Source organism: Schistosoma haematobium, chromosome 1 (assembly GCF_000699445.3).
Source record: "Schistosoma haematobium chromosome 1, whole genome shotgun sequence".
Classification (NCBI taxonomy): Eukaryota; Metazoa; Platyhelminthes; class Trematoda; order Strigeidida; family Schistosomatidae; genus Schistosoma; species Schistosoma haematobium.
In genome coordinates, this window is record NC_067196.1 from 42283243 (window position 1) to 42309922 (window position 26680).

General features: G+C 37.1%; 1 protein-coding gene across 1 annotated transcript; it reads right to left on the bottom strand.

Moving 5' to 3' along the window:
* Positions 1–2459: 2459 nt before the first annotated feature.
* On the bottom strand, positions 2460–26458 carry CAB39 (Calcium-binding protein 39). Its single transcript, XM_051218250.1, has 7 exons — positions 26195–26458; positions 17849–17932; positions 17559–17813; positions 17365–17520; positions 11216–11473; positions 9151–9294; positions 2460–6123 (listed from the first exon to the last, which is right to left on the bottom strand). Exons 2-7 carry the CDS (start codon positions 17912–17914, stop codon positions 5923–5925), a joined length of 1080 nt encoding a protein of 359 aa, XP_051074094.1. The 5' UTR covers positions 17915–17932; positions 26195–26458; the 3' UTR covers positions 2460–5922.
* Between the last annotated feature and the right edge of the window lie 222 nt (positions 26459–26680).

Genomic DNA, 26680 nt, shown 5'->3' on the forward strand with positions numbered 1-26680 from the left:
GTTGTATTTTTGACCATCTTATCAATATACATATAAACATACAACAGCTCAGTGGCATAAAAATTTAAATAAACTAAGTTTGTAAGTATCAATGCCACGATTGAACTTTATAGGTTCAACTAAATTGAGCATTGGGTAGAAGGTTAATAATAAATATCTTTTTTGTTATATCCCAATGAGTAGAAAAATTGTATTTCTGACGTTTCATGATTTCATGTAAGCCATTTTTCCGAAGAAATGACTCACAAAGGAATATAACAAAAAATATGTACTTTTATTTAAATAGACTGAATGAAACAACAAATGAAAGCTTCATTGTTAAACTGTTCTCTTAGGGTAACTTGTTTTAATTTGAGAAATATTCTCATAATAATCAAGTATGCAAAATTAAGCTTTGTTTAGGCAGTTGACACAAGTTAAACCAATGTTGTACAATTTACTTGGTTCAAAGATTAGAAATAATATCTCCTGTAAATATAGAATTTTAGGTGAAGGATCTCTTCGCCTTAAAACCAGTGGCTATGGTTGAATCAATTCCAAGTTAAAATATTTAGGAGCTAGAATACTATAAAAATCCGAAGCCTAGTCAATGTAGATTAAATGTCAACGATAATCACAAAGAAATATCATCATGTTAAGCTCTACTCAACTGCTGACTGTATAACGGTATCACTTCATTTCAGCTTGATAGAAACTAAAACAAGAATAATATGAACACGGTTAAGCATTTCAAGATAACAACCTGAACAGGTGGACAGAAACAAGACGTCGTGTCCTTATATCAGTGCATTAAGAACATCTATTATGAGAAAAATCAGTAGACGAGACTATCAATCAGGAAACTTTATGGGCAATGATTGACTGACAAAAGACTAAATTGTATGTCCAAATCATATATTTCACTAGCCAGTAAGCGTAGAGTTATGAAGCCAATCTTTAAGAAAATAACCATCACTACACAAAACCGTACGGCCATTTCGTCCTAATGTAGGACTCTCCAGTAATGTATACCCTCAATTTCGCACGTCGGGCTCGAACCCAGGACCATTGGTCTCGCGAGAACGTTTAACCGCCAGACCACTGAGCCGGCATTCAGTGGTGTTGATGTCTAGCTACGCATCGCTGAGGAGTCCCATACTAGGATGCAGTCCAATGTTTTCAGGTTTTACTTGTTGATCTAACACTGACCGGTTCATCATCTCAATAAAACTGCATTTGTTCTCTAGTTATTTCGAATAGTAAGTGGATTTCAAAATATAAACCCTAGATAGATTTAGTAAATGATCCGTTATTTGATGAGATATTTCATAAACTTAATTGTTTAAAGTGGAAAGGACCACACAGTTTTGTTATCTTTCGTGCGCAAATAAAATACATTCATACAATCCTGATCCCTTTACAAAGCAACGGCATCATAAACTAATATATGTTTCCTGATTCATGCTACACTTTAAACTACTTTATTCATGGTCAAATAACACTGTTGATTTGTCAAAAAAATTGTTTGGAACAATAGTGAAGAGGGGAATTGCTAAAATAAATCAGTTGTAGATCTGTTCGTTTTAGGTTCTAACAGATAAATTACACTGAAATTAGAACATAATCAAATGAATGTCTGGTTCATTGGCATACTTATCTGGATTTCTATCATTAAGTCACATAACTTTTATAATAAAGTAATCTAAGAAATGCTAGTGGATTCTAGCAACTTTTATCAAACCAACAGATGCTTGAAAACTCATGCCAATGAGCTTTGAACACTACTGAATAAATTTCGATGATCTCGAATTAATAGTCACGCTAACAAAAACTAGTTGCCGTTTAGGGGCTGAATACAAATCTATTCGGCTAATTTAAGTAGCTAGTCGGATCCTTATGAAAGCAAGATACATTCTCTTATGATAGTAATGAACTAGATGGACTAACAACTTATAAAATCTTGATTTCTATAATCTCACAACCCTTTGCTTAACCTCAAGAACAGTAAACCCATAAGAAAACAGGTAGCCTTTAGAACTGACCGTAGACGTGCGGACCAGATATTTATTTAGTTTGAATTCGGAACACTGTTATCCTTTACTATGTGCTGTTGTCAGTACGTCCCTTTTCGTGAAGGCTACACTCAGCCTCATAGAAGCTTCGTCGAATATGAAAACGTTGGATGATTGGCAACTGATAAAACTTCCGTACAATTACAAGCTTTTGGTAATTTAAACGCCCCGTGACTTAAAAAAAGGCGCCCGTAAACGTTGACAGAAACATTAAAATAAGATGGCTGCGACCAGCTGATTAAACTCAGTAATTTAAACAGGATCGTGTGGTCGTGGTCGGAAAACTCAAAAACTTGTCAATCTTTAATGAGTAATAATTTAACCCATGATGAATGTTTCGAGATACACGTTAGAAAAGTGATATTCTTCGGTATATCATTAATACTGAATAAAACAGGAATTAATGATTCTCTTTATAGATTACAAAACATATCAATGATTGACCCATTTTATATTCCTTTAATTTTTCAACAAGCATTTGCACTGTTAACATTTGTCACCTCTAAAATTCTGTCAACAATGTTCACCTTACAGTCAGCGATTTCAAGGTGTGAAATAAATCATAAAGCGGACTCCTGACCTAGTCCGGCATCCGACCTTCAACCATTGGTTTGTTGTTGAGAATCTCAATCCCGTCTATTTTCCTTTGGACAATGGGGCAGCACAACTAGCCCTGCTGACACACACTAGGTGCATCTAGAAGCTAGATATATAAATGTACACACAGGAAGTGAGCTGCAATAGTTAATTAACCATCAAGAAGCAATCTCGGTGAGCTTACGACAATTATCAACCCAATTATAAATATATGCAACGGTCAAACCCAAGTATAATTGAATAATTAAATCAGATCACCTATTATCAATGGTTTGAAATACTTTTAAGTACACAAGTACAGTATTGTGATATATTCTGAACACCTGACGGATAGAAATTAATTTCACGTAACTTGTTCACAAACTATTAAATACAGCTCATTTGTTTGTTTTTCAAAATACACTGGCAATAAGGTTGAAATGATTATTAGCATAAAATATATCGCCCACTAATAAACGACGGTGTTAACAAATCAAAAACTAGTGAATAAGATCTGTAGGAGGAATATGTAATGAAGATAGAACTATGAAGCCAAAAGAGTTTATTTATATCATGAATAAACATACGGCCTATGAAGTATGAGTTCAATGAAGTATGACGAATTGCTTTCATGTGATCTTAGGAATTAAATCTCGTTTATGTATCTATTTACTGATTATATTAACCCCTAAATGCAAATTAATTACTGAATGAACAATGAAAATGATCCGCATCTCCAAAACATAAAAATATATAAATAAAAAAGGCTAACTACTAACATGTCTTAATAATTAAATAACTCCTTAACCATAAACGAAACTGAAGTTTTACACGATAAAATGTCAAGTATGGTTTTTAAGATCTAAGTTATTTGTAAGGGTTTACAAGTTTATGGAGCAAAAATATTAGTGTAATTTGAATACCTAATTTCTTGTGCTCTCAGAAGAAATACAAACACATGAAAAGCAGTGAAATAACTTACCAGACAAATACACAAAAGAACAAATAAACGTACTAATTCATAAAAAGCACTTTAAATATTGGTCAAACAGTCGAAATCACCAGTCTACTCTAATCATAAATATCAGTTCACAATGAAAAAGGCAAATGTAGTCACTAGGGCTAGTGTGTGGATCCGGTCATAGACAATCTGTAAAACCAAACGGAATGCGGTAAAAGCTGATTCATGAGGTGACGAAACTTTTTAAAGGATGTGAATCCGGTGGTCATGTTTCTATATTGTGCTACATGGTTGAGCAATATCACACATGGTGAAATTTATTACTAAATCCTTTGATGCTGTATCGCTCAGCCAAATAAGTGTTTTCTAAAATTTCCTCTCAGAAATAGATGTCTATTAACTTCATTTTTTAGTCATTAAAGTGAGAAAGTAATGACTGAAATGACACAGTATGTATCCGAATAGTTTGAATCCTTGAAGATGTATTTTTTCACCGTTAAAATTATGAATAGAGATTTTCAGTCAGTTATTTACACCTTAATAGCTTGGTAGATTGTGTTGCAATTAGACCATGACAAAAAGAAATTCATGGTATTACTGTTTTGCTTTAATCAAAAGTGAGACCAGTAGTTAAGGTAGCATTGGTTGCATGAATTTCTATAATATAATACATTGTAAATAGTCAGTTAAGGTAGATAACAAGTGACCTAGCGTCATATTACCTTTTTCAGTTTACAGCTCAACTACATACAGCTAATTAGTCAATATTGAACTTTAAAAACGTTTGTTTGCTTATACTCTTAACTATTTCGAATTATTTATATCGCTTTCACAAAAGTTGTGAATGAATATAGCAGCTGCGCCAATACGCAGTTGCAATTCACATAGGTTCTCAATACCATAATTTTATCCTAATCTCCAAAATTTAATTTAATACGTTATTTAGGATGCAAAGTAATCAGTTGTGCTAAAAATGACCAAAACTCTTATAAAGTTAAGGCCTTTAGAAAGCAATGCACAACCTAAACTATATAAAACTGAACAATTAAAATATGGAGACATTCCAAGATTAAATTCACTGTTAATCACACTGTTCGATAAATTAACATTGATTAACTAATCTGCTTGGTTTAAATTGTAAGAGGATGTAGGGTATAATAATAAGAAATAAGCTAACATAGTAGAACACCAATTATTCAATCTATACGTTCCCATTACTAAATATGTGCACAAGAGTAAAGTAGAATTATGAATAATAATAACAAAAGACCAGGCGAGGATTCTCAACAAGAATTATACGCATCTACAATTGCTACAATCATAATATTAACAGTAAAAAGAAAATCATAGGTAGGAAAATAGAAATTCAGAATTATTGAATGTACTTTAATGTAAAGAAATATGTATTGGAGGAAGAAACAGTTTGGGAGAAAGAGAACAGAATCCAATTACTCCATTATTACTACATACTATCAAAAAAAAGTTAAATAGTAAGTAAATAATGATGTTTACATCAAAAAAATTTATTAGTTCAACAAAAATACTCTACATAGACTACGAAAAAAGAAATCCAATTTCTCTGACACTTCCGCGACTAACAGTCCTTAATATGCAAAAAATCTAGCAGGAAAGAAGGAAAACAAAACGGGAGAAATCAACAGGCTGAATCAATATGCAGGACTTAACTACACAGAATTATCATGGAAAGACAGGTGGACGTCTAAAGAAGTATATATACACATTCAATGCTATATTCTACAAAATTTGAGTGTTGTACAAAAAGGTTGTAAAATACAGCTAATTTGTTCCATCAAGATAAACGGATAAAAAATATTTCGCATAAATCTAACTGAACTAAAACAAATTATTCGATTGAGTGAAATAACGAAAAAGTTTGTATGCAAAAAAGAGAGAATTGTATGAGGAAAGAGTTGTAAAATTATTTATAGCCAATAAGGTTACATAACTCGGATTAACAATGTATGATGGTAACAAGTATAATAAGTGTAGTATACAACAAGAAGATTATCAACAAACAGAGGCATTAAAAATTACTCTTCTTTTAGTATGAGATAATACATGAAAATTGCTTATGGTAAATAATACAGTTTTCTCAAAAATATTTAAGTCTTTGCAACATAAAGACAATTACTGACAGAATATTTATCAATTATTACACAAAACGTGTTAGAGGATCTAAAATCGAGTACTGACTACATATTATAATTGAAGAATGTACGGCATAGACCATATTTTATACAAATCTGACACATTAAATAATGACAAGAACAAGACCAAAAATTTCTATTAGGTAGAACGTGCAATTGAGCTCAATTATGTGGGATTTGGATTAGACGAAATAGGCACTGGTTTTAATTCTCTAATCTGTTTGATCAAGTACTGTTTCTCATCATTGAATTGACCATCATCTGTACGTTCAGTTTGAAAATCTGTCAGAAAGGATAGCAATTTTTCCTGATTACGAAATAGAATCATATGAACAGCTGGTGGCTTGTTTGGATTTGCAACAAACACCTATAAAGATAAAAACTAGAAATTAGCCAATGGAAGTATAGAAATAAAAGCTCAGTTATGATAATCCGACAATATCATTATTTTCACCTAATTGATGAAGTCAATTATACCATACATTATTAATCAGTAAGCTTTTTGACAATAGCTGTCAATATTGGTGCTTAGACTGTTTTTAAAGCACTTTTTTATCAACTTGTTACAATGAATGAATGAAAATGGTATTAGGCAAAAGGAAAAAACGTTGCGATCAACAGGGAAGGCACGGAAAAATGTGTAATTAAAAAATAATTTGTAGTGTTTTAAGGGAAAAGATTCTACAATGTGGTAAATTATAAACCAAAGAAATGTTTCTCATTACTTGGAACATGAATCTGTGAATTTCTGTTGAATTAGTTTTCTGTTAAATAATCTTTAGAAAAATTTCTCTGTTCTAGATGTATACACAATTATGTCTACAGATTAGTTTGTGTCGAGCGTGATGAGTTCTACATTAAGGAATCGTTTCGTGAAATTTCGACTAATGTCAAGGAACACCCAAGTTATATAAAAAGACCCTCTGATAATCCCGTAAAACATGGAAATCTACAAGTCCAATAAGAATACCAGTACATACTATATTCAATAATCACCAAATCAATATTAAAAATAAAAAATAATTGAGAAAGGTTTCTTCAATTATCATGACAGACCAGTAGTTGAGGCGTTCCATAAAATCCTAAATCCCTTTGCTCTCAATGGAAAGGAAAGCTGTACCACCCATCCAACTTGGATTGTTTATATTTTTCCCACCCATCATCATACATACGGTGATGTCACATAAAAAACTACCTTAACCAAAAACGACGTGAATGACATAATCAAACTTATTTTGATTTTCCTTGAGCTTAATGTTCTATCTTGTTCTTCTTTACTAAATAAACTCATCTCAATGTAATTCGGATATTATCAATAGCGGCCTGCTTGAACATCTGGGCTACTTGTTCCTGACATTTAGATATTTAAACAAGTTATTGTTTTAATACATCATTATGGCTATTAATCGCATAACCTATTCAAGAGCGTTTATGAAAATTGTACAACCTCTCGATGTACAAGTTACAAAAGGCCCAACCGGAGATATCGTGGTTGCTGGCGATATGCAGCTTAAAGAATGTACATTACTTAGATATCTACTCATTGGACTGCTAACTTCTAACTGGCGATCACCAAATATTTATCGTCAAGATCGACCAAGAAGTAAGAAACGGAAACATGTTCAAATATTTTATGTTGAGAATTCTATACTGTACCAAAAAACATAATATTGAATAAAGCTAATAATAAATATTATTATTATCATCATCATCGTTTATTTATTTATTTCCTCTCTTGAAGAGGAAATTTAAACTAAGCTGGAAAACGTAAGAAATTCTGATCTCTACTTAAAAATATATCATTATTTTATTATTGATCTTCATTAGGTGTAATAAGCAGGGTTTTAGAAAAACAAAACCAATTATTACACTTTAAGCTATTGAATATGTAAACTTGAACATGCACGTACATACGTTTTGTTAATTCACATGAAGACATACAATCGAATAATAAAAGATTTTATATTACAAACACAAGTGACATGCAATTCAACTATCCACTCATGTGTAGATGTACTTTTCAGGAGAACCAAAAAAAAGAGGAATATGTGAAATCTTGATAAACATTGAAGATTCAAGAAGGATGATTTTTAAAATAATATCACACCATAATAAACCAATTTAACAATACACATCATTATTCCATCGTAGACTGAAAGGTGGAAGTCAACTTGGAAAAAGTCTACATTTAGACAAGAAAAGCGATAACACAGAGAAATAAATTCTGCATCCACATAAAATTATTCACCGTGATAATTACTGTTGGTTTAAATAATGAATCAATAACAGATTAATCTACTGATATCATCGATAAACTATTGCTCTTAAAGTAGACACATCAACTTAATTATGATCCGATGTAAAATTATTCGCTTGTTCAAATAAACTAGCATCTTACTAAATAGATACCAGTATATCGTCTAGTTTTCTCTCATTATAGGTAGTAATCGATGTTTATTGACCGACATGGCTACTAGGCAAAACTACTCAATAAAACGACTTACGGTAGTCAGTGCTTAATCGTCGGACTCCAGCCGTAGGAAATTCAGGACCAAAATTTAGTGCAAATGTAAACTCATCGGTGACATATTTACAACACCAAAGGATTGTCAGAAGTCATAAAATACTATCTAAAATATTTCATTTACTTCCCACAGTAGACTATTAAGCCAATTGGAAAATCCACCTAACTGATCATATTGAATATAAACCTTATCTACTGTGAGTTTTGTTGATTGCCAGAGGTTAAAAAGAATGTAACAACGCAATAGAATAATTAATATTTGAGATTAGTACATCTGATGACAGTATCAATGAACTTTGTTAAGACATGGGAGCTCATGAGTTACCCATGAAAACACTGTCAAAAAATCGAAAGACTCTTTTGTCTCGGGTTTCAACACGAGTTATGCAAGCAGAAATTAGAATATTAAGATAAATCGAAACATTTGCTCGAAACAGAATACCTACAGGATACCTACAAAGCTGTAATCAATAAGCTGATATGATTTTCAAGCCGCACACGAACTAAAATATATAAAACGCTGACTTCGTTCATCAATGCATATTTGTCACACTTCATACAGTTAAACAGCTTTTATAATATGCTGTTTCCACCAATGATACCTTGAGATCTTCAAACTTATGCTATATTACTTGTTTATCACAAACTTACCATTTTAGCAAGAAAGTGAGTTACGAACAATTCGTAAGTTATGTTAGGCTGAAAGAGCAATCACTCAAGCTATTTTGCATAAATATTCATTTACTTATATGATATCTATTAATAAGTCCATAGAGTTGTAAGTGAATTAATTAACGAAAAAATACCTGTCGACCTACAATAAATTTATGAAAAACAAATACTTTATATATTTTTGCAAGTCAAACTAACCTTAAAACAATGAAACGCCTCAAAAGCAATTTGCTTTTCTTTACTTTTCAACATATTCATAATGACTTTGAGGTTTTCCGGATCTGCAATATATTTGGTCATTATTGAGATGTTATGCCGATCAAGTAAAAGCTCTCCTAACAACTGGGAATAAGATCATTAAAAAACGGAAATAGAGTTTCACAATTAAATATGAACATAAAATTTCAAATAGAAAAGGAATAGTTATTTTTCTGTGAGTTATGGCTTGTATATGGACTTTCGAAATAATTAGTTTCAGGAAATTGAAAGACGATATTAATGTTGTTAAAAGGGTGTGAATCAAAAATGTAAATGGGAGCATATTTTGAGGAAATTAATCAAATTTTCTCATATCGTATTCTTTATCTGGTTTCGAAAACATTATTAGTCAGTTTTTGATTGGACTTCTAAACAGGAATTTCATATTTTATAAGTTTACTGATTTATTTTCATTTCTCTTTTCGACTGACTGTCGTTAGCATAGATAATGATCTTTGTAAATATATATCAGGATGAGAAAGAAAAGTTCTGTGAATGAGATAATCCAAATGAGATCTTTTCACCATATTAAAATTATGATTTCATGACTTAACGAGTGTATTTGATTCAGCCAAGCATTACACATTTACAATTAAAAGTGACGAGAGAGAAGCTACGTATAAAATATGGCCAATATTTTGCAATAAAAATTAAGCTAAAATTGTAAAAGAAGGCAATAAGCAGAATGAATCTATATTTATTGTGAGAAGTTAGTATTTACGTAATAAATTTACATAACCTTCTATCATCCATTTGCATCGTTCGGTGCAATCTGTATTCAAAACTGTCTTCTCGTCTGGTCCCGAGGTGTTCTGACTATGCCGTGCATTCGCTGCACTGATATCGTCGTCTGATGACTGTTGCAACTTTGACTCCATGTTCCGCTACATACTACTTGTGAGTAGCATCTACTATACAATTACTAAAATTACTTTAAATAAAACAAGCTGACAGGATAGTTTCGGCATGTCGATTTAAACTTTCAAGTTATACATCACTAATGTTAAAACACCCCAAGTCTTCATTCAAACATGTTGACTTCTCAGAAAATTTATTCACACTGAATTGAACCTCAGAGTTTCAAAGACAACATTTAAAAAAGTATACAGTAGAATGGAACTCTTCTATACCAATGACTTGGACAAATTAATAAAATGGAATTATAAGAACTTAAATATAGAAAACAATGTTTAGGACATTTAATTATTATCAGCAGAATAGAAATGGGATAACTTGTTGATTAAATTTAGGTGTGTTAACTCATTAGCTTATTTCCAACCAATTAGTAATAAAGACCAGATTGAGAAGCTGTCGTAAGTTTATTATGAAGCTCTTTTCGTTCCAGTATTTTTGAAATATATCATATTTCCACACATTTTTTTTCGTCTCGGGTCAATTCTAATGAAGTGAAGTGATGAAAGAATAACTAGCTTCAATTCATAATGGATATATTAAGACAGTTTGCAGAGAATGCACATATGCCAAACATGACTGATCAAATTTCATTCAAAATATCAACGGAATAATACAAACCATTTCAAATTGAATTAAAACTCATACCCATTGCACAAGTGAGTGAATAGTTGAACTCAATAGCTAAGTGGATAACATATTGGCGTTTAATGCAGAAGGTGCAGGGTTCCAGTCCCGGGTGAACATCAACTTTGAGTGCATGTATATCCAGCTGACGAGTCCTAAATGGGACGGAACGTGAGTCCTGGATTCCACTGCTAACCATATTTCATCTATTCTATATATCGCAAAAGTACCCTAAGGACATGAATTTTTCCTAAATATAATTAACTGAACAAGACAACGTTTATAGGTTTGATTTGATAATTTCGAATAAATTGAGCATTGGGTAGACAACATTTAATTTGGCACAAAAGACTTCAGTCTCGAATGGCCACATTTATTAATAAAACAAAGGGGAAGATCAACAAAGCAAACAAGGAGGATAAAGGGAAAATACAGCAATAATTTATACTGAATAGAGAGAACTAACCTTTAATGCTTGCCTTTTTGTGACGTAATTATCTGATAAAATCATATGCATATAATGGTCAAAAAATACATCATAGTTAGCTGATAGAAAATCTGCTACAACAGCCTTATGACGAGTAAGCAAATCTTTCAATGTAGCAAAAGCATCTGAGCTCACATCAAATGCTGTGCCTTGTACATGTTCAAATAACTGATAAAATTCTGGTGAACGAAGAACAACTTTGGCTAAAGATTCATGTCGACATGCATCCCGAAGCATCTAGTTACAAAGCAAAAAAATAGAGGAATTATACATGAAGTATAAACACATAACTTATCATGAAACTAAAACATCAAACGGATACTAAATATTTCTAAAACTCTATTTTGTATATACATGAGTATTTTCAATACTGTCTATATATATATATATATATATATATATATATATATATATATATATATATATATATATATATATATATATATATATATATATATATATATATAATGTCGATGTAGAGATAAAATTAAGAGAAATGACGAATATTTCATTTAATCGCCTTCAACTTCCCTGTCGTAGGCTCTAGCCAGCATCACCTACCCATTTTGAGCGACTTATAAGTATCACTAACCTACAAACAATGTGTTTTAACCTCAAAGTACATCAACTTGTACTTATTAAATCAGGTAAGCGTCAACACTAATATAATGCCTCAATACTTTTTCACAGATTTTATCATAACACTGATGCGCATGGCTAACTTGTGCCTAAGGCTTATTAGCGTTTCAAACATGTCTTCCCAGATGATTCTATATCACGTATCATTCATCAGACGCAGGAAATGGGTGGAAAAATAGAGAAGCTTCTTTATTACGCCATGTTGCAGGAATCTACGACGCCTCTATCCTTAGCATAACTAAAAGTGTTGAATACATATTATTCATGTTTCTGCTCATTCTTAGCATACTACAACAAAGGTGCATATGATAGACTACTGTCAACAACAAATTTCGCAGTTCTTCTCCAAAGAATTTCACACAATATTTTCTAGGTACACCTGAGAAAAGATAAATTTTACTAAAGTGAACAATCTACGATTTATAAATAAATAATATATTTGTAACAATCTACCCAATGCTCAATTTATTCGAAATTATCAAATCAAACCTTGGTAATGATACTTACAAAATCTACGATTTTTAGAAAATAGAATTCGCTTTGTCTTTAGGAGTCTAGTTAGCTACAAAAATCCTCAAATATACACAAAATATGTTCTTTTTTATACGGTCCGATTACAGAAGTTGTATTTGTTTTTTATCTTTACTTAGTATTAACTTAAGTAACACGCCAATTTTTCTCCATTTGATGATACTAATTTCCTCAAAACTACATTTTTCGTGTTTAGAACTCCAGTGAAATCGGTATTGTTTCTCTCCCCTTGCTTCTCATTTTGTTAATTACCTCTACCTGTGTCATAAGATGTAGCAACTTGGACCAACATGTATTTATCACAAGTCATACCTCGAATTTCATTAATTAGAAATATATTGTCAGACATCATCTGATTACTACGACAGCTTCAATATATACGGTAGTGAGCCTGTTTTGTAGTATAAATTGTCAATTTAGGTAACATAGCTCCAAATTGATTACTATTGGACTGGAATATACATTCGGTATCTTGCACTAAATTCTACGGATTTTAAATCTTTACGTCCCATCGCTCAACTCCGCTTGTTTTTGGACATTATTTTCGAACTTTTAACTCTCCGATGGTGTTATTATCATCAATTTTACTTTTTCCTTTCACGTGGTAATTTTCGCTCGTGTTTCGATATAAACTTAAACCCATTTATATTTTCGTTTACTTCAGTGAATCAGCGGTTAACGTTTTTCCGTCTGTTGGATGGCAGTGTTTACTTTCGCGTAACAGAGTCGTTACCTGCTAATGCAGATCAATGAGGAAGTTAGATGCATCTACCAAGATATGCAGCTCCGTGAACATATGCAGATCTGTGTATTGAGCTGAGTACCATTTAATATACGAATTGGTACTTTTGATAGTACCTGACTGTCAGTCTTTGTAGATGCGTCGGAGTATGGACTTATGACAAGTTTAAATCGGAGTGTATTACACTAATGCATTACACTACTCAAGAGGCAATGGATCAGCTCTAAACGAGATCTAAGAAAAGGACTTTGTATCATTTACCGAAAGTCAGAAAGCTATGTAGTATCACTAGTACCAGCAATGTAAAATGGAATTCCGGTTGCTGAATTATATCTGTCTATTAACTCACCATCTGCTTAGAGAGTGATGAGAAGTTAAACTATTTTGCTTTAGTAGAATTCAAACATTTCAAACAAGCACGGATAATCCAGTATATTTTTAGTTTTTAAGGGTTAATGATATTAATCCACATTATGATTTCTACCCGTAACAGCACACGAGACCAAGTTGGTCACATACAAATCCTTCCTACACCTCTTAATACAACTCTTATCTCCCCGACTAATACTCACGTCCTTTTTTCACATCGCACCGCTAGGGCAAACGATTCGAGTAGGCGGAACGTTATTCCTGGTCTCCTGAAACCACGCTCTAAACTACATGTAGGAGCTTTAAACGTACGAACACTGTGCCAAATAAGACAACAGGCTTCCTTAGCTAGGACTTTAGAATCTCGTGCCATCGATGTGTGCTGCGTCTCTGAAACGCGCATACAGGATCCGAGTAGCGTCATTCATTTGACCTCACCATGTCAAAATAAAGAACCAACTCGATTCACACTTCGTGTATCTGGTAGCCCAGATGCTGCTTCTCGTGGACTCTCCGGCGTAGGTATAGCATTGAGTCTTAGGGCAGAAATAGCTCTCTTAGACTGGATCCCAGTAGACAGTCGTTTGTGCGCTGTCCGACTGAACGGAACAGTAAGGATCCGGAAAGATAGGGACACTCGTCGTTGCCTCTTCGTCGTCTCTGCCTATTCTCCTACTGACTGCAGCTCAGATGATGTAAAAGATGAGTTTTACAGAAAGCTTTCCGACCTTCTCCGAAAAGCTAGGCGCTCGGATGTAGTAATAGTGGCTGGTGACTTTAATGCTCAAGTAGGTAAACTAAGCGAAAGGGAAAGACACCTCGGTGGATCTTATGGTGTTGTGGCTCAAAGAACAGATAATGACGACCGTCTGTTGCAGCTATGCTCAGATAACCGCCTGTTCCTTGCAAATACTAACTTTAAGCATAAGGAAAAACATCTTTTAACATGGCGACCCCTAATTCGTCCCAACGTTGGACCCAAATAGATCACATCGCTATCGGCCACCGATGGAGAGGCTCGATAGAAGACTGTCGCTCATTCTGGAACACATGCTTAGATTCAGATCATGCTCTAGTACGAGCGCGTATTTGCCTACGTCTTACTGGACGTAAGAAAGACGCTGCAAGGAAACCTCTTAGGGTCCTGTTTAATGATAGTCAAACTAAGAGTATATTTCAGGAACAACTAGGAAAACAGTTAGGCAGCCATGAAGGTGATGCCCACCCCGAGGCAGCATGGAATGATATCCGAAAAGCTGTAGAAACAGCAGTAGCACCCAAGACCTTTAACAGCACCCAGAAACAGCAGTGATATCTGCCAGTACGGTAAACCACAAGGTTAGGGAGCAACACTGGATCTCAGTAGCATCTATCGCACTGATAGATGCTCGAAAACTCATTCCATCTGGATCTGAACATAACGAAGAGCGGAGTTAGCTTAAGCGCAAACTGACAAGAAGCCTACGCACTGATCGCGAACAGCGGTGGGTAGCGAAAGCAAGAGAGATGGAAAAGGCAGCGGCAATAGGTAATAGCAGACAATTGTTCAGACTTGTTAAGGAAACCGGTATTAGGAAACCGATTGTTAGCGAAACAATCTCAGAGAATGATGGACATATTATTCATTCTCAATCCAGGAGATTGGATCGATGGGCAGAGCACTTTAGGGATCAGTTCAACTGGCCTTCAGCCACACTTCGGCTTCCCACGATCTCTAGTCAACCTGAATGGCAAGTTAATGTAGGTCCTCCGTCCCTTTACGAAGTTGAAAAAGCCATAGGAAATCTGAAACGAGGGAGAGCAACAGGCCCTGACAGGTTCACTCCTGAGATTTTTAAGGATGGTGGTCCAGTATTAGCAATGAGATTAACCGAGGTCTTAGGTAGAATTTGGGAACTGGACGTAATCCCATCTGACTGGTCTTAATCACTGATTGTGCCAGTCTATAAGAAAGGACAAAAGTCCTCTTGTGACAATCACAGAGGAATCAGTTTGACAAATATAGTGTCTAAAATATTAGCTTCAATAATACTTCGACGCCTAACTAAAGCTCGTGAAGAGCAGACTAGAGAAAATCAGGCTGGTTTTCGACCTGGACGTGGTTGTATAGACCAGATATTTACACTACGTCAGGTTCTAGAACACAGACACACATTCAGACGCCCCACAATGGTAGTATTTCTCGACCTTAAGGCGGCATTCGACTCTGTTGATCGTGAGGTTCTATGGCAGTGTTTGTCACTGAAAGGAGTACCAAAGAAGTACATTAACCTTATAAAGGCTCTCTACTCGAACACAACTGGTAGAGTGAGAGCTTATGGCGAACTATCATCAGAATTGATTACCTCAAGTGGTGTTCGTCAGGGCTGTCCACTCTCCCCATTCTTGTTCAACTTTGTGGTCGACGTACTTTTAGAGATAACACTCTCCTCATCTAAATTTCCAGGGGTTGAACTTCTACCAGGAGATTCACTTGTTGACTTGGAATATGCAGATGACATAGTTTTATTTGGTGAAGACGCTGGCAAAATGCAGAGTCTTCTGACCACTCTAAGCAACAGTGCAAGCATGTTCGGGATGCGATTCTCTCCCTCGAAATGCAAAATGTTGCTTCAGGATTGGGTTACATCGACACCCGAACTAGTGATAGGGAGTGAAGTAGTTGAGTGTGTCGACCGCTTCACTTATCTTGGAAGTCTCATCAGCCCTTGTGGTCTGGTGTGTGACGAAATCTCAGCACGGATACAGAAAGCTCAACTAGCTTTTGCCAACTTGCGTCATTTATGGCGTAGGCGAAATATCCGTCTATCAACCAAAGGACGTGTTTACTGCGCAGCAGTTCGTTCCGTCCTACTTTATGGCAGTGAAACATGGCCGGTAAGAGTAGAGGATATCCGTAGGCTACTAGTATTTGATCATAGGTGTCTTCGAAACATTGCTCGTATATCATGGGACCATCGAGTAAGTAACGCAGTTGTTAGGAAACGGGTACTAGGCAAGGATGGCAAATCGATTGATGAAGTGGTGAAAGTTCATCAGTTGAGATGGCTGGGACACGTGCTACGTATCCCCAACCACCGACTGCCTCGACGTGCGATGTTCAGTGGTATAGGAGTAGGTTGGAAGAAAGCTAGGGGCGGCCAGACCAAAACATGGCACAAGTCCATGAAGTCACTAACAAGTGGACTGAGTCATGTTGGTAGGTGTAGACTACTGGTTGAGGACTGCGAGATGATAGCAACCGATGGTTAGAGACCCTGAATGACATGGCTCAAAATCGTTTGTAATGGCCCAGGTGCATACACTCTTTGTGTTCTCTCAAATTCTAATCTCCTGATTCCTCCTTGTCTCTTTTTTCTCTTCCCAAATTTATTTCACTGGATTATACTCTTTAAATAACATCTCCAAACCCTAATCTTCCCGATTACTGCTTATACTCTTACTACCTCTACCACTGCGGTATTTGAATCGACAACTGCATCTCTGTGCTAATGTGGTATGGCAACTCGAACTGATGTTCGTACGTACGAAGTCCTACGTTGTTACTGACTGACTGATGATTTCTAATAAATTCCCAAAACTCTTAAACTGTAGATACCATGGTTGAACCATTACGTGATAGGAAATCAACAATCATAGAATAATGCAGAACTGATATTTCTCAGATTTTTCCTACATCTGTAGTACTGTGTAAATCGTTCTAACAAGCGTATTGATACCAGTACAACACTAGACTACTCAATTAAACCTGAAAGCTTCAGAAGTGAAATATGATTTCATAAAAACTTTGTTGGGAATAGATATAATTTGTAAATCAGCATTTTAAGAATCTAGCTATGAGACTTACTGCACCATAGTGTATAGCAGTGTCAGGTTTGGAGTATCCTTGGAGAATAGATATTAGAATTTGAGAGTTAGCCAGAAGATATTGAGCTGCAGGATTATAAGATCCGACCTGTCGCCTCATAATATGGCCGAAAAGATCAACGATATGTTTAGAACTCTAAATAAATGAAACATGCCTAACAAAAAAGCATATACCTCAAACTCGATGGCATCCAAATTGTTTACGAGAAGTGGCAAAAGATTGAGGTTGATGATTTCATGAGTTACATCTGTTATGATTTCATTAATTCGTGCTCGTTCAGAGTTCGATAATTCTGAATCTCGTTCTTTGCCAGTCAATCGAGTATCTGACTTATCCGTCAGCAGCTCCCGAAGAGCAGTCAAAGCCCTTGCTATATCTTCAACAGCTTTTTTCCGCTCTTTGTCGGTTTTGGCACAGTTACTTAAAATCTTAAAAAAATAGTAAACAATACGCTTAGACTTACGATTATGTTCTCATTAACAGTTTGGATTAATTCACGAGGGCTTTTTGGCTTACCAAATAGAGGCATACTTTGAAATGTTGGTGACTAAAAATCAAACACGGATAACAAGTAATCATTAATTTTATTCCTAATCCCAACTGACAATATTGAAATCACGATGATGTGTTGAGGTACACACATGAGGATAAATATATCAAAGTTCTCAGACAGTATCCGAAACAGAAACGAGTTATGAACATGAGCTTTTAATAATAACATTTGCGCTTATAGACAACAAAAAACCTAGTATTAAGTTATCTCTTAAAGTTATTGAAACTTTGACAATCACAATATAAAAAGTAAGTGGGTTTGAGTAAGAACGTCATTCGCACTGGAAAACCAAACATACAAAATTTAGTTCAAGAGGATCGAATAAATTGAAAAGTGAAGAATTACACATGACTGGAAATTTAGAATAGGTATGCAAATATGCACCCTTTACCATGGTGAGGTGTTTAGTTGACGTGCGATCAAAAACGCTCGCACATAATTTACTAAACCAAAGATCAAGGAATACGTCTTGGATTAAAAGTCATTAGGCATGCTTGTGTTTCAAAATCAGGTTTACTCAGAATATTTCATAATCAGATAGAGAACTGCTCTCGCTGACTCGCCGTCGACCCGACCTATAAACAGCATAACGACGACAAAGATTGTTCAGATTGGTATAAGTTGCTCTGGCCTTAACTGTATAAAGGCTGATCCTACTAGGCACGTAACCACCAGAACTTCCACACAACTACCTGGATATACGAACTTTCCGACTATCTTTGGTGGCTGCGCACTAAGAGTAGGAGCAAACACAGGCTCCTCCCAGTTTTGTAAAAGTGCTTTGCACTTTAATGTAAAGTACACACCAAAACCTACGGATGCTGATTAAAAACTCAAAAGGTGGAGATTGTACAGCTTGAGTATCATCGAATAGTAAGACGATATCACTCGTATGCTCAAGATTTGAAAGTTTCTCCAGGTGATAGACCCATACCACCATTATCTACTTCCGTTTTTTCAAGAATTTCAACGATGGTAAAGTTTAGGAGGCAACTCTGTCTAGCTTTCCTGCTCGAAAGAGAACAATGTAGAGAGGTGGTTCCATGCCCTCACCCTGCTCAAGGTGCTTGTACACAGGGCCTTCAAGATGTTAATAAACTTCTCAATAACACCACCCTTCAACAGAAAATTTCAGAGAAGTCCTGTCCCAAAAACTGAAGTGTCTTGATATCAAAAAACACAACGCCCATAGATCTGCGATGAGTAAGGTGTTTTGACATTAGGCTGGAGGTGAATATATGATCAATATATCTTCAACCAGAACGAAAACCAGCCCTGTACAACAGAACTGTCTTGACGTTCCCACTGAAAATTCTGATATTGGCTTGCAGACAGTTGTTTTAAGTTTCAGATGTTCTTCAGTAGTAGGAATGATAACCTTACTTTGCCAATCCGTGCCTTCACATTTGCATCAGATCCTACCTGTTTATCTAGAATGCCAAGCACGTGAGCTGCCTTTCATGAACGACTTCGCAGTGTATTCCGTCGTAAGAATTCTATGATGTTGACGATCTTACATACACTGTAGTGTAACACTTTGGTTGAAACTAGTCAGTTAAAATTATAATGGCTGATAAACCCGAACCAATATCTCAGTCGAAATAACCAATAATTTTGGACTAGTATCCACGAAAATTTTTAGTGCTTGGATTCATATGAGTTCGATTGGAAAGCGTTCCACTTCTCTTTTTACTATCCTAGTTTGAGAGCGGACAAATAACTCATCTTTAAATCAGACCGTCGAACAAACTATTGAACTTTAACTCCTAGTATCCTTGATAACACCACAAGTACATTGTTATCCACTGTCGCTGCTTTATTAGGGTACTTCGCTTCTGTCCCTAAGGTACTCATGATTAGTATGTATACATGTCTATCTAAAATAAACTTTCGCTTATCACCATGTTCCTAAAACACTGGGGGTGAGTTTGAGCATTTATAGTCAAAACCCATATACCTATTGAACTCTAGATGAGTGCTTATAACTACTATTTTGCTGCGATAGTGAGTAGACTATAACGTGCGTGTCTAACCAAAAAAGGATGTTTTGAATTTGATCCATCTATTTTGGTATGAGGAGCAGAGTAACTCAACACCCCCCCAGAAAGAAAACACGAGTTTGGACCGAGCACATCAACCTGCACACTTGGTCACTACTGCCAAGAGGGTGGTAAACTTTAGCATGTATGCGTCATCAGTTGTCACCAGTGTTTCAAGAAAAACTTTAATTAGACAAGAGGACGTACAGAAATTTTAAGAAACTGACCCTCAACACTTAAAACATAAGTTCTAACTTATCAGAAAATTTATTTATTTATTTAAACACATAAACGTTGGTACGAGGCACCAAATATATATGCGCCACACAAATTAATCGATTTGTGTAAGGACTGGAATACTACCCGGGCGCCCAGACCGAAGCAGGTAGCTTTCTTAGAGAACCACTCCCTGAGCCTTTGACTTAGAAGTCTAATCCACAAGGCGGTGAAGCAACGTTAGATCATGCTCCGGTTTGGGCGCCCGGGTAGTATTCCAGTCCTTAAACAAATCGATTGATTTGTGTGTTGCATATGTATTTGGTGCCTTCTTGTACCAATGCTCGTGTCTAGATAAATAATAAATGTTTGGAGATTCAGTCTCATGGTAGCAGGTGACCAAAAATAACTTTATACACCATTAGTTCCCTTAGGATCCTGGAGTCCATGTGCACCACTGGTTTAGAATTAGGGTCCTTCAACTCCCCCGGGCGGATCCTCCATGTTTATCGACCCGATTGAACAGCTGGACGTTCACTCTTTGCCCCTCATTAGTTTCGTTAACAACACCCCGGTGAGAGGAAATGGGTAGGGCTTCCGCGGGAGTGGATGCGTATGCGTGGCCATGTGAAAGCATTTTGACGGGAGAAGCTGACTCTCCTCTTCCTCGACCGTACCAGGTCAATTGGGGTTAATCCAACACTATCACCATTGGATGCCGGCCAGTGGTCCAGTTGGTTAAGCGTTCGCGCGCGAGACCAAAGGCCCTGGGTTCGAATCCCGCGAGCGGGATCGTGGATGCGCACTGATAAGGAGTCCCACAATAGAACGAAGCGGCCGTCCAGTGCTTCCAGGTTTCCAAAGGTGGTGGTCTAACATCAATCGGTTCATGATCTCAATAAATAAAAAAATACATGATCTGGTTTTAAAGAAGTATTTTATCGCTACGTTTTACACTAAAGTGGTGTGAAAATTACGTGAAAAAAACAATAAGGATGGACAAATGATGAACTCTCTGTGTCTATGGAAACTACTTTTCTCGCTTCGAAAAACAATCAATTGATTCAAATTATCATTACAATTATTGTCATTATTAATACTATTATTATTATTACTATTATTGTCATTATTATTATTTTCCACATTACTCACCCTCTTTTATACTTATACAGCGGCTCGTCTTTGGTGGAAATTCGACTGTATCTAAACGTTCTCGAGTCACTGTCCGGTTGGAAATTGTATGTTACCACCGAATATGAGTACTGAAGCAGTTTTTCTGAAACCACGTGCGCCATTCAAACTGGCTGCCTTCAACGTTCGCACACTTATGCAGGTTGGACAACAGATAGGGCTGGCTATGTCTTTGGAAAGTCTTCATATCGATGTCTGTTGTCTATCCGAGACCCGTATTCAAGACTCTGGCGAAGTACTACAAATTCGATCTCCATCTGTCGCTTCGAAAAGTTTGTTTTACGTGCGCTTATTCGGGGACCCTGTGGCATCTTCGTCTGGTCTTGCTGGCATTGGTGTCGCACTAAGCGCTAGATCTGAGGCAGCACTAATCGACTGAATCCCCATTAACAGTCGGTTATGTGCTGTTAGATTAGAAAGTTCCATCAAAGTGAGAAGAAATCGGCGTGAGAAACGATGTCTTTTCGTCATCTCAGCCTATGCCCTGACAGATTGCAGCCCGGATGCAATCAAGGATGAGTTTTACCACCAGTTATCTGTTCTTCTCCAGAAAGTGCGTTCGACAGATATTGTAGTACTAGCCGGAGACTTGAATGCTCAGGTCGGGCGTCTAGGCACAGAAGAGAGTCGTTTAGGTGGCCGAAGGGGACTCGTTGGTCGCAGAATAGATAACGAGGACCGTCTACTGCAACTTTGCACAGACCACAACGTGTTTCTGGCTAGCACTAACTTTCGGCACGGTCATCGCCGATGTGCCACCTGGCGTCCTCCCTCTGCATCCCAAGCCTGGACTCAGATTGTTCACATCGCAATCAGCTACCGCTGGCGTGGTTGTGTACAAGACTGCCGCTCCTTTTGGAGTACCTATCTGGACTCTGACCATGCCTTGATCTGCGCCAATCTTGCCTTACTTTTCAGTGGACAACGAAGTGACCACCATCAACGGATTGATATTAGCAAGCTGGTTGCAACTTCTGTTGCTAGTAAGTATCGAACCAAGCTAGCCTTTAGGCTAGCTACCACTCCACCGAAAAGTATTAATGAGCATTGGTTGCAATTGCATGACGCCATGAAAATGGCGGGTACAGTCAGTTGTGGGTTCGCGAAACGTCCCGCTTATAAACACTGGGTTTCTTCAGGTTCCTTACAACTCATTGAAGCCCGTCGGTCTACTCCGTGTGACCGCGAGTTTGACCATAAACGAAGGTTGTTACGTAATGAAATTGGGCAAAGCTTGCGTAAGGACCGAGAAGCCTGGTGGTCGAAGCGTGCTAATGAGCTGGAAGCAGCAGCTGCATCTGGTAACTACCGGAAGCTCTTCCAGCTCATCCGAGCCACTGGAAGCAAGAAGTCTGATGTGAGTGAAACAATCTGCGAGGATGATGGGATGCCAATCACTAACATCCATCGACGTCTTGGACGGTGGGCAGAATTTTTCGAAGGGCAGTTCAACTGGCCTGCTGCCCCGGCAACATCGGTCAGACTGTCCTGCCCTCCATGGCCGGTGACGACTGATCCAACAAACGAGGAGGAAGTCCGCAAGGAACTCCAACTCTTGAAGCGTTACAAATCAACTGGCCCAGATTACTTACCTCCGGCTCTTTTTAGAGATGGTGGTGACTTTTTGACTAAGGAATTGACGACGTTGTTTACAAAGGTTTGGGAACTAGAGAGTGTACCAACGTCATGGAATGAGTCGATAGTTGTCCCTATCTTTAAAAAGAGTTCACGTCGTTCCTGTAACAACTATCAGGGGATAAGTCTACTTCCGATTGCGTCCAAGCTATTGGCTTCCGTCATACTTCGTAGGTTGTTCAAAACCTGAGAAAGATTGACTCGCGAGGAGCAGGCTGGGTTTCGTTCTGGTCGAGGATGTATTGATCATATATTCACCCTCCGCCAAATGTTAGAGCACCGCCATACTTATCAAAGGCCAACAATCGTAGTGTTTCTTGACATCAGGGATGCCTTCGATTCGTTGGACAGGACTGTTCTCTGGGATTGTCTATTGAAGAAGAGTGTGCCTGAGAAGTTTATTAACATCCTAAAAGCCCTATACACAAGCACCTCAGGCAGAGTGAGGGCATACAACCACCTCTCTCCATTGTTCCATTCGAGCAGTGGGGTTTGGCAGGGTTGCCCAATCTCACCATTCCTCTTCAACTTTTCCATCGATGACATCCTGGAAACAGCTCTGATGAATGTAAGTAATGGTGGTGTGGATCTGTTGCCTGGAGAAAGACTTCTCGACCTTGAGTATGCGGACGATATTGTCTTACTGTGCGATAATGCCCAAGCCATGCAATCCGCACTTAATCAGTTGGCAATCAGTGTCCGTAGGTATGGTATGTGCTTTGCACCTTCGAAGTGCAAAGTACTTCTACAAGACTGGCAGGATTCCAATCCTGTACTCACCCTGGATGGTGAGCAGATAGACGTAGTCGAGAAGTTCGTGTATCTGGGTAGCTGCATAAGTGCTGGTGGGGGTGTGAGTGATGAGATCAATGCACGTATAGTGAAAACCAGAGCGGCTTATGCCAATCTGGGCCACCTTTGGCGCCTTCGTGATGCTAGTCTGGCTGTAAAAGGTTGGATCTACAACGCGTCAGTGAGAGCAGTTTCGCTCTATGTTTGTGAAACCTGGCCTCTCCGAGTTGAGGGTGTTGGACGACTCTCGGTGTTCGATCATCGCTGTCTCCGAAGGATTGCTGACATTGAGTGGCAACACCATGTCAGTAATGCAGAGGTTTGGCATCGTGTGTTAGGGCACAGAGATGATAATTCAATTGGTGTCACCATCCTGAAACACCGACTTCGGTGGCTTGGACATGTTCTCTGAATGTCGTCCCAGAGAATTCCACGTCGTGCATTATTTGCCGACTGTGAGACTGGTTGGAAGAAGCGGAGAGGTGGTCAGTGCATGACATGGTGTCGTGGCATGAAAGAAAGCTGCAAAGGACTGGCTTCTGTTGGTCCTTCACGACTCCCTGGTTGGGGTCCGAGAGATGGTGCTACACAGTGGCTAGAGACGTTATCAGATATGGCTCAGAATAGAAGCCAGTGGCGATCCTGTTGTAACCTTCTTTTACTTTCTTCATAAAAAGTGGTTGTGTCTCCCTTATCTGAAAGATTTCTTCTGATTGTACCTTTCCGTTCCCTCATTACTACCACACTACCTTACACCAATCTCTTCGTTATTGTTCTTTTTTTACGCTCCATACCTTTTTTTCTCTTCGAATTCTCATTGTTTTGTGTGGCGCATATATATTGGCGCTCTCTTGTACCAATATTCATGTGTTCAAATAATAATAATAAATAAATAAATAAATACATGATCTGGTTTTAAAGAAGTATTTTATCGCTACGTTTTACACTAAAGTGGTGTGAAAATTACGTGAAAAAAAAAACAATAAGGATGGACGTTTTAGCATAAGACTAAAAGAACAGCGAACCACAAAAAGTAGTGATAAAAACGCTTCAAATTCAACAAGAGTTGTACAAAATGTATTATTTGAAATGGAGTATAGAGTAAATTAGCTCATTCACTAAGTATCTAAGTATGAGCCATAGTAAGTGCTAAAGATACTACTCAACCGCCTAAATCGAAGCACGCGAAGTAGGGTTGGAACCCGGGACGTAACATTCAAACGCCTTGGCCAGTAAGCCACCTCTGCGTGATAAATGAAAATAGTAAAACAGCAATATTTGGAAGTGGTTAGTCTGTTTTCATAACTTCATTCTGTAAACATGATTGATACAGTGGATTTCACCACGAAGTCGAGTGTAGTCCGAAAGAGAAACATTGCGAACTGAACATATGACATGAAAACAGGCTGGTTGACACCAAAATTGTGTAGAAGGACGGCAATAAATGTTATTATTACTTATGCAAAAGGGACAAGTGAGAACGTAAAATTTTTGTTATGAAAACGAAGACGGGGCTGAGCAAAACTATAAACAAAGAACATACAGAATTTATGGCAGGCTAAATAACTTAGTTAACAGCCTGATGCACAGATTAATCGACTAGCTGGGCAATACAGAAAGATCCAAAGCAACTAAATACGTGGAGCAAAGCGTTAAGTTCACTGTAACCTGAAACGAATAGTTCATTTAACAGGGACTGAGTTATTCACGTGGCTGGGGAAACATTTTAAGACAAATATATGAAGCACATCTGCAAAGACAACTTCGCCAGATCACCGTAACCTTACTAGCTACAGGATGTCCATTTATATAAATGAACTAAGTGAACCAACCTCTGCGACACTATAAAATAATCCGTGGGTACATTTAAGTATCAGCAACACTAGCAAACTTGTAAATAAGTGGTCGGAGTAATTCCCAGACTCGTTAGGTACTCATCATATCCAGACATTATACTAGAACCCGGTGGGGGGAGACGAGTTGTTAAACCCATCGTTACTCAAATATAAGACGGAGTGGATTCCTTTTGGTACATGGGACTATATATTGGATGTCTTTACGCACTGCAACGGGAAAATTCAATCCGAAAATACGTGTCAACGATTCGAATGTTGTAATTATATTACACATGTTACAGACCAGAGACTTTAGTCAGGAATAATGAGCAAACAAAAAAAACCGAGTCTGTTCCAGGATTCTGATTTTTCCGTAATAAATTACTATCTCAGAATTTTTAGCAAAAGATTTGGACGTTAAACTTCTGAAATAATGCAGAACGAAATACTAGCGTTATTATATTTCAAAACCAAGTATAACTAAGCATGAACTGAAAGAATCAACTTTCTGTGCCTAATTTGTAAATTTATTTAAAGGTGAGTCTTACTTGCAAAGAAACTCAAAACTCTGGAAGTTGGAGATAGGAAACACGAGGATGTGCCCAGCCTCCCTCAGCCAGATAATCCCGCCCTTATGACCTGCTCATTATAAGCTCACATCTTAAACGTTCCAAACAAAATTTTTGATAAGGTATGAAGGTGATGTCTGTGTGAGATATTCTAAGAACCCATACACTCTCCTAGCAACTGAAACTTATTATGTACTCTTTGTTCTATCTCCTTGGGCTAGTCTGCTTTATTTTTAGACTTCAGTGATAAGGATAGTGTAGTAGTAAATAGATCCCCAATATAGATATTTTCATATGCCCTCGATCTTGGTTCCGACCAAATTTGTTTTGCTGAGCACACTCCTTAGTTTCTAGATTCTTATTGGACTGGGTTAGAATCCTTCAATTATAAATTATTACGTGTGTAGTGGATACTTGTGGCATCTTTACGTGTAAAGGCACTGTCGAACTTATGTCATCTTTAAT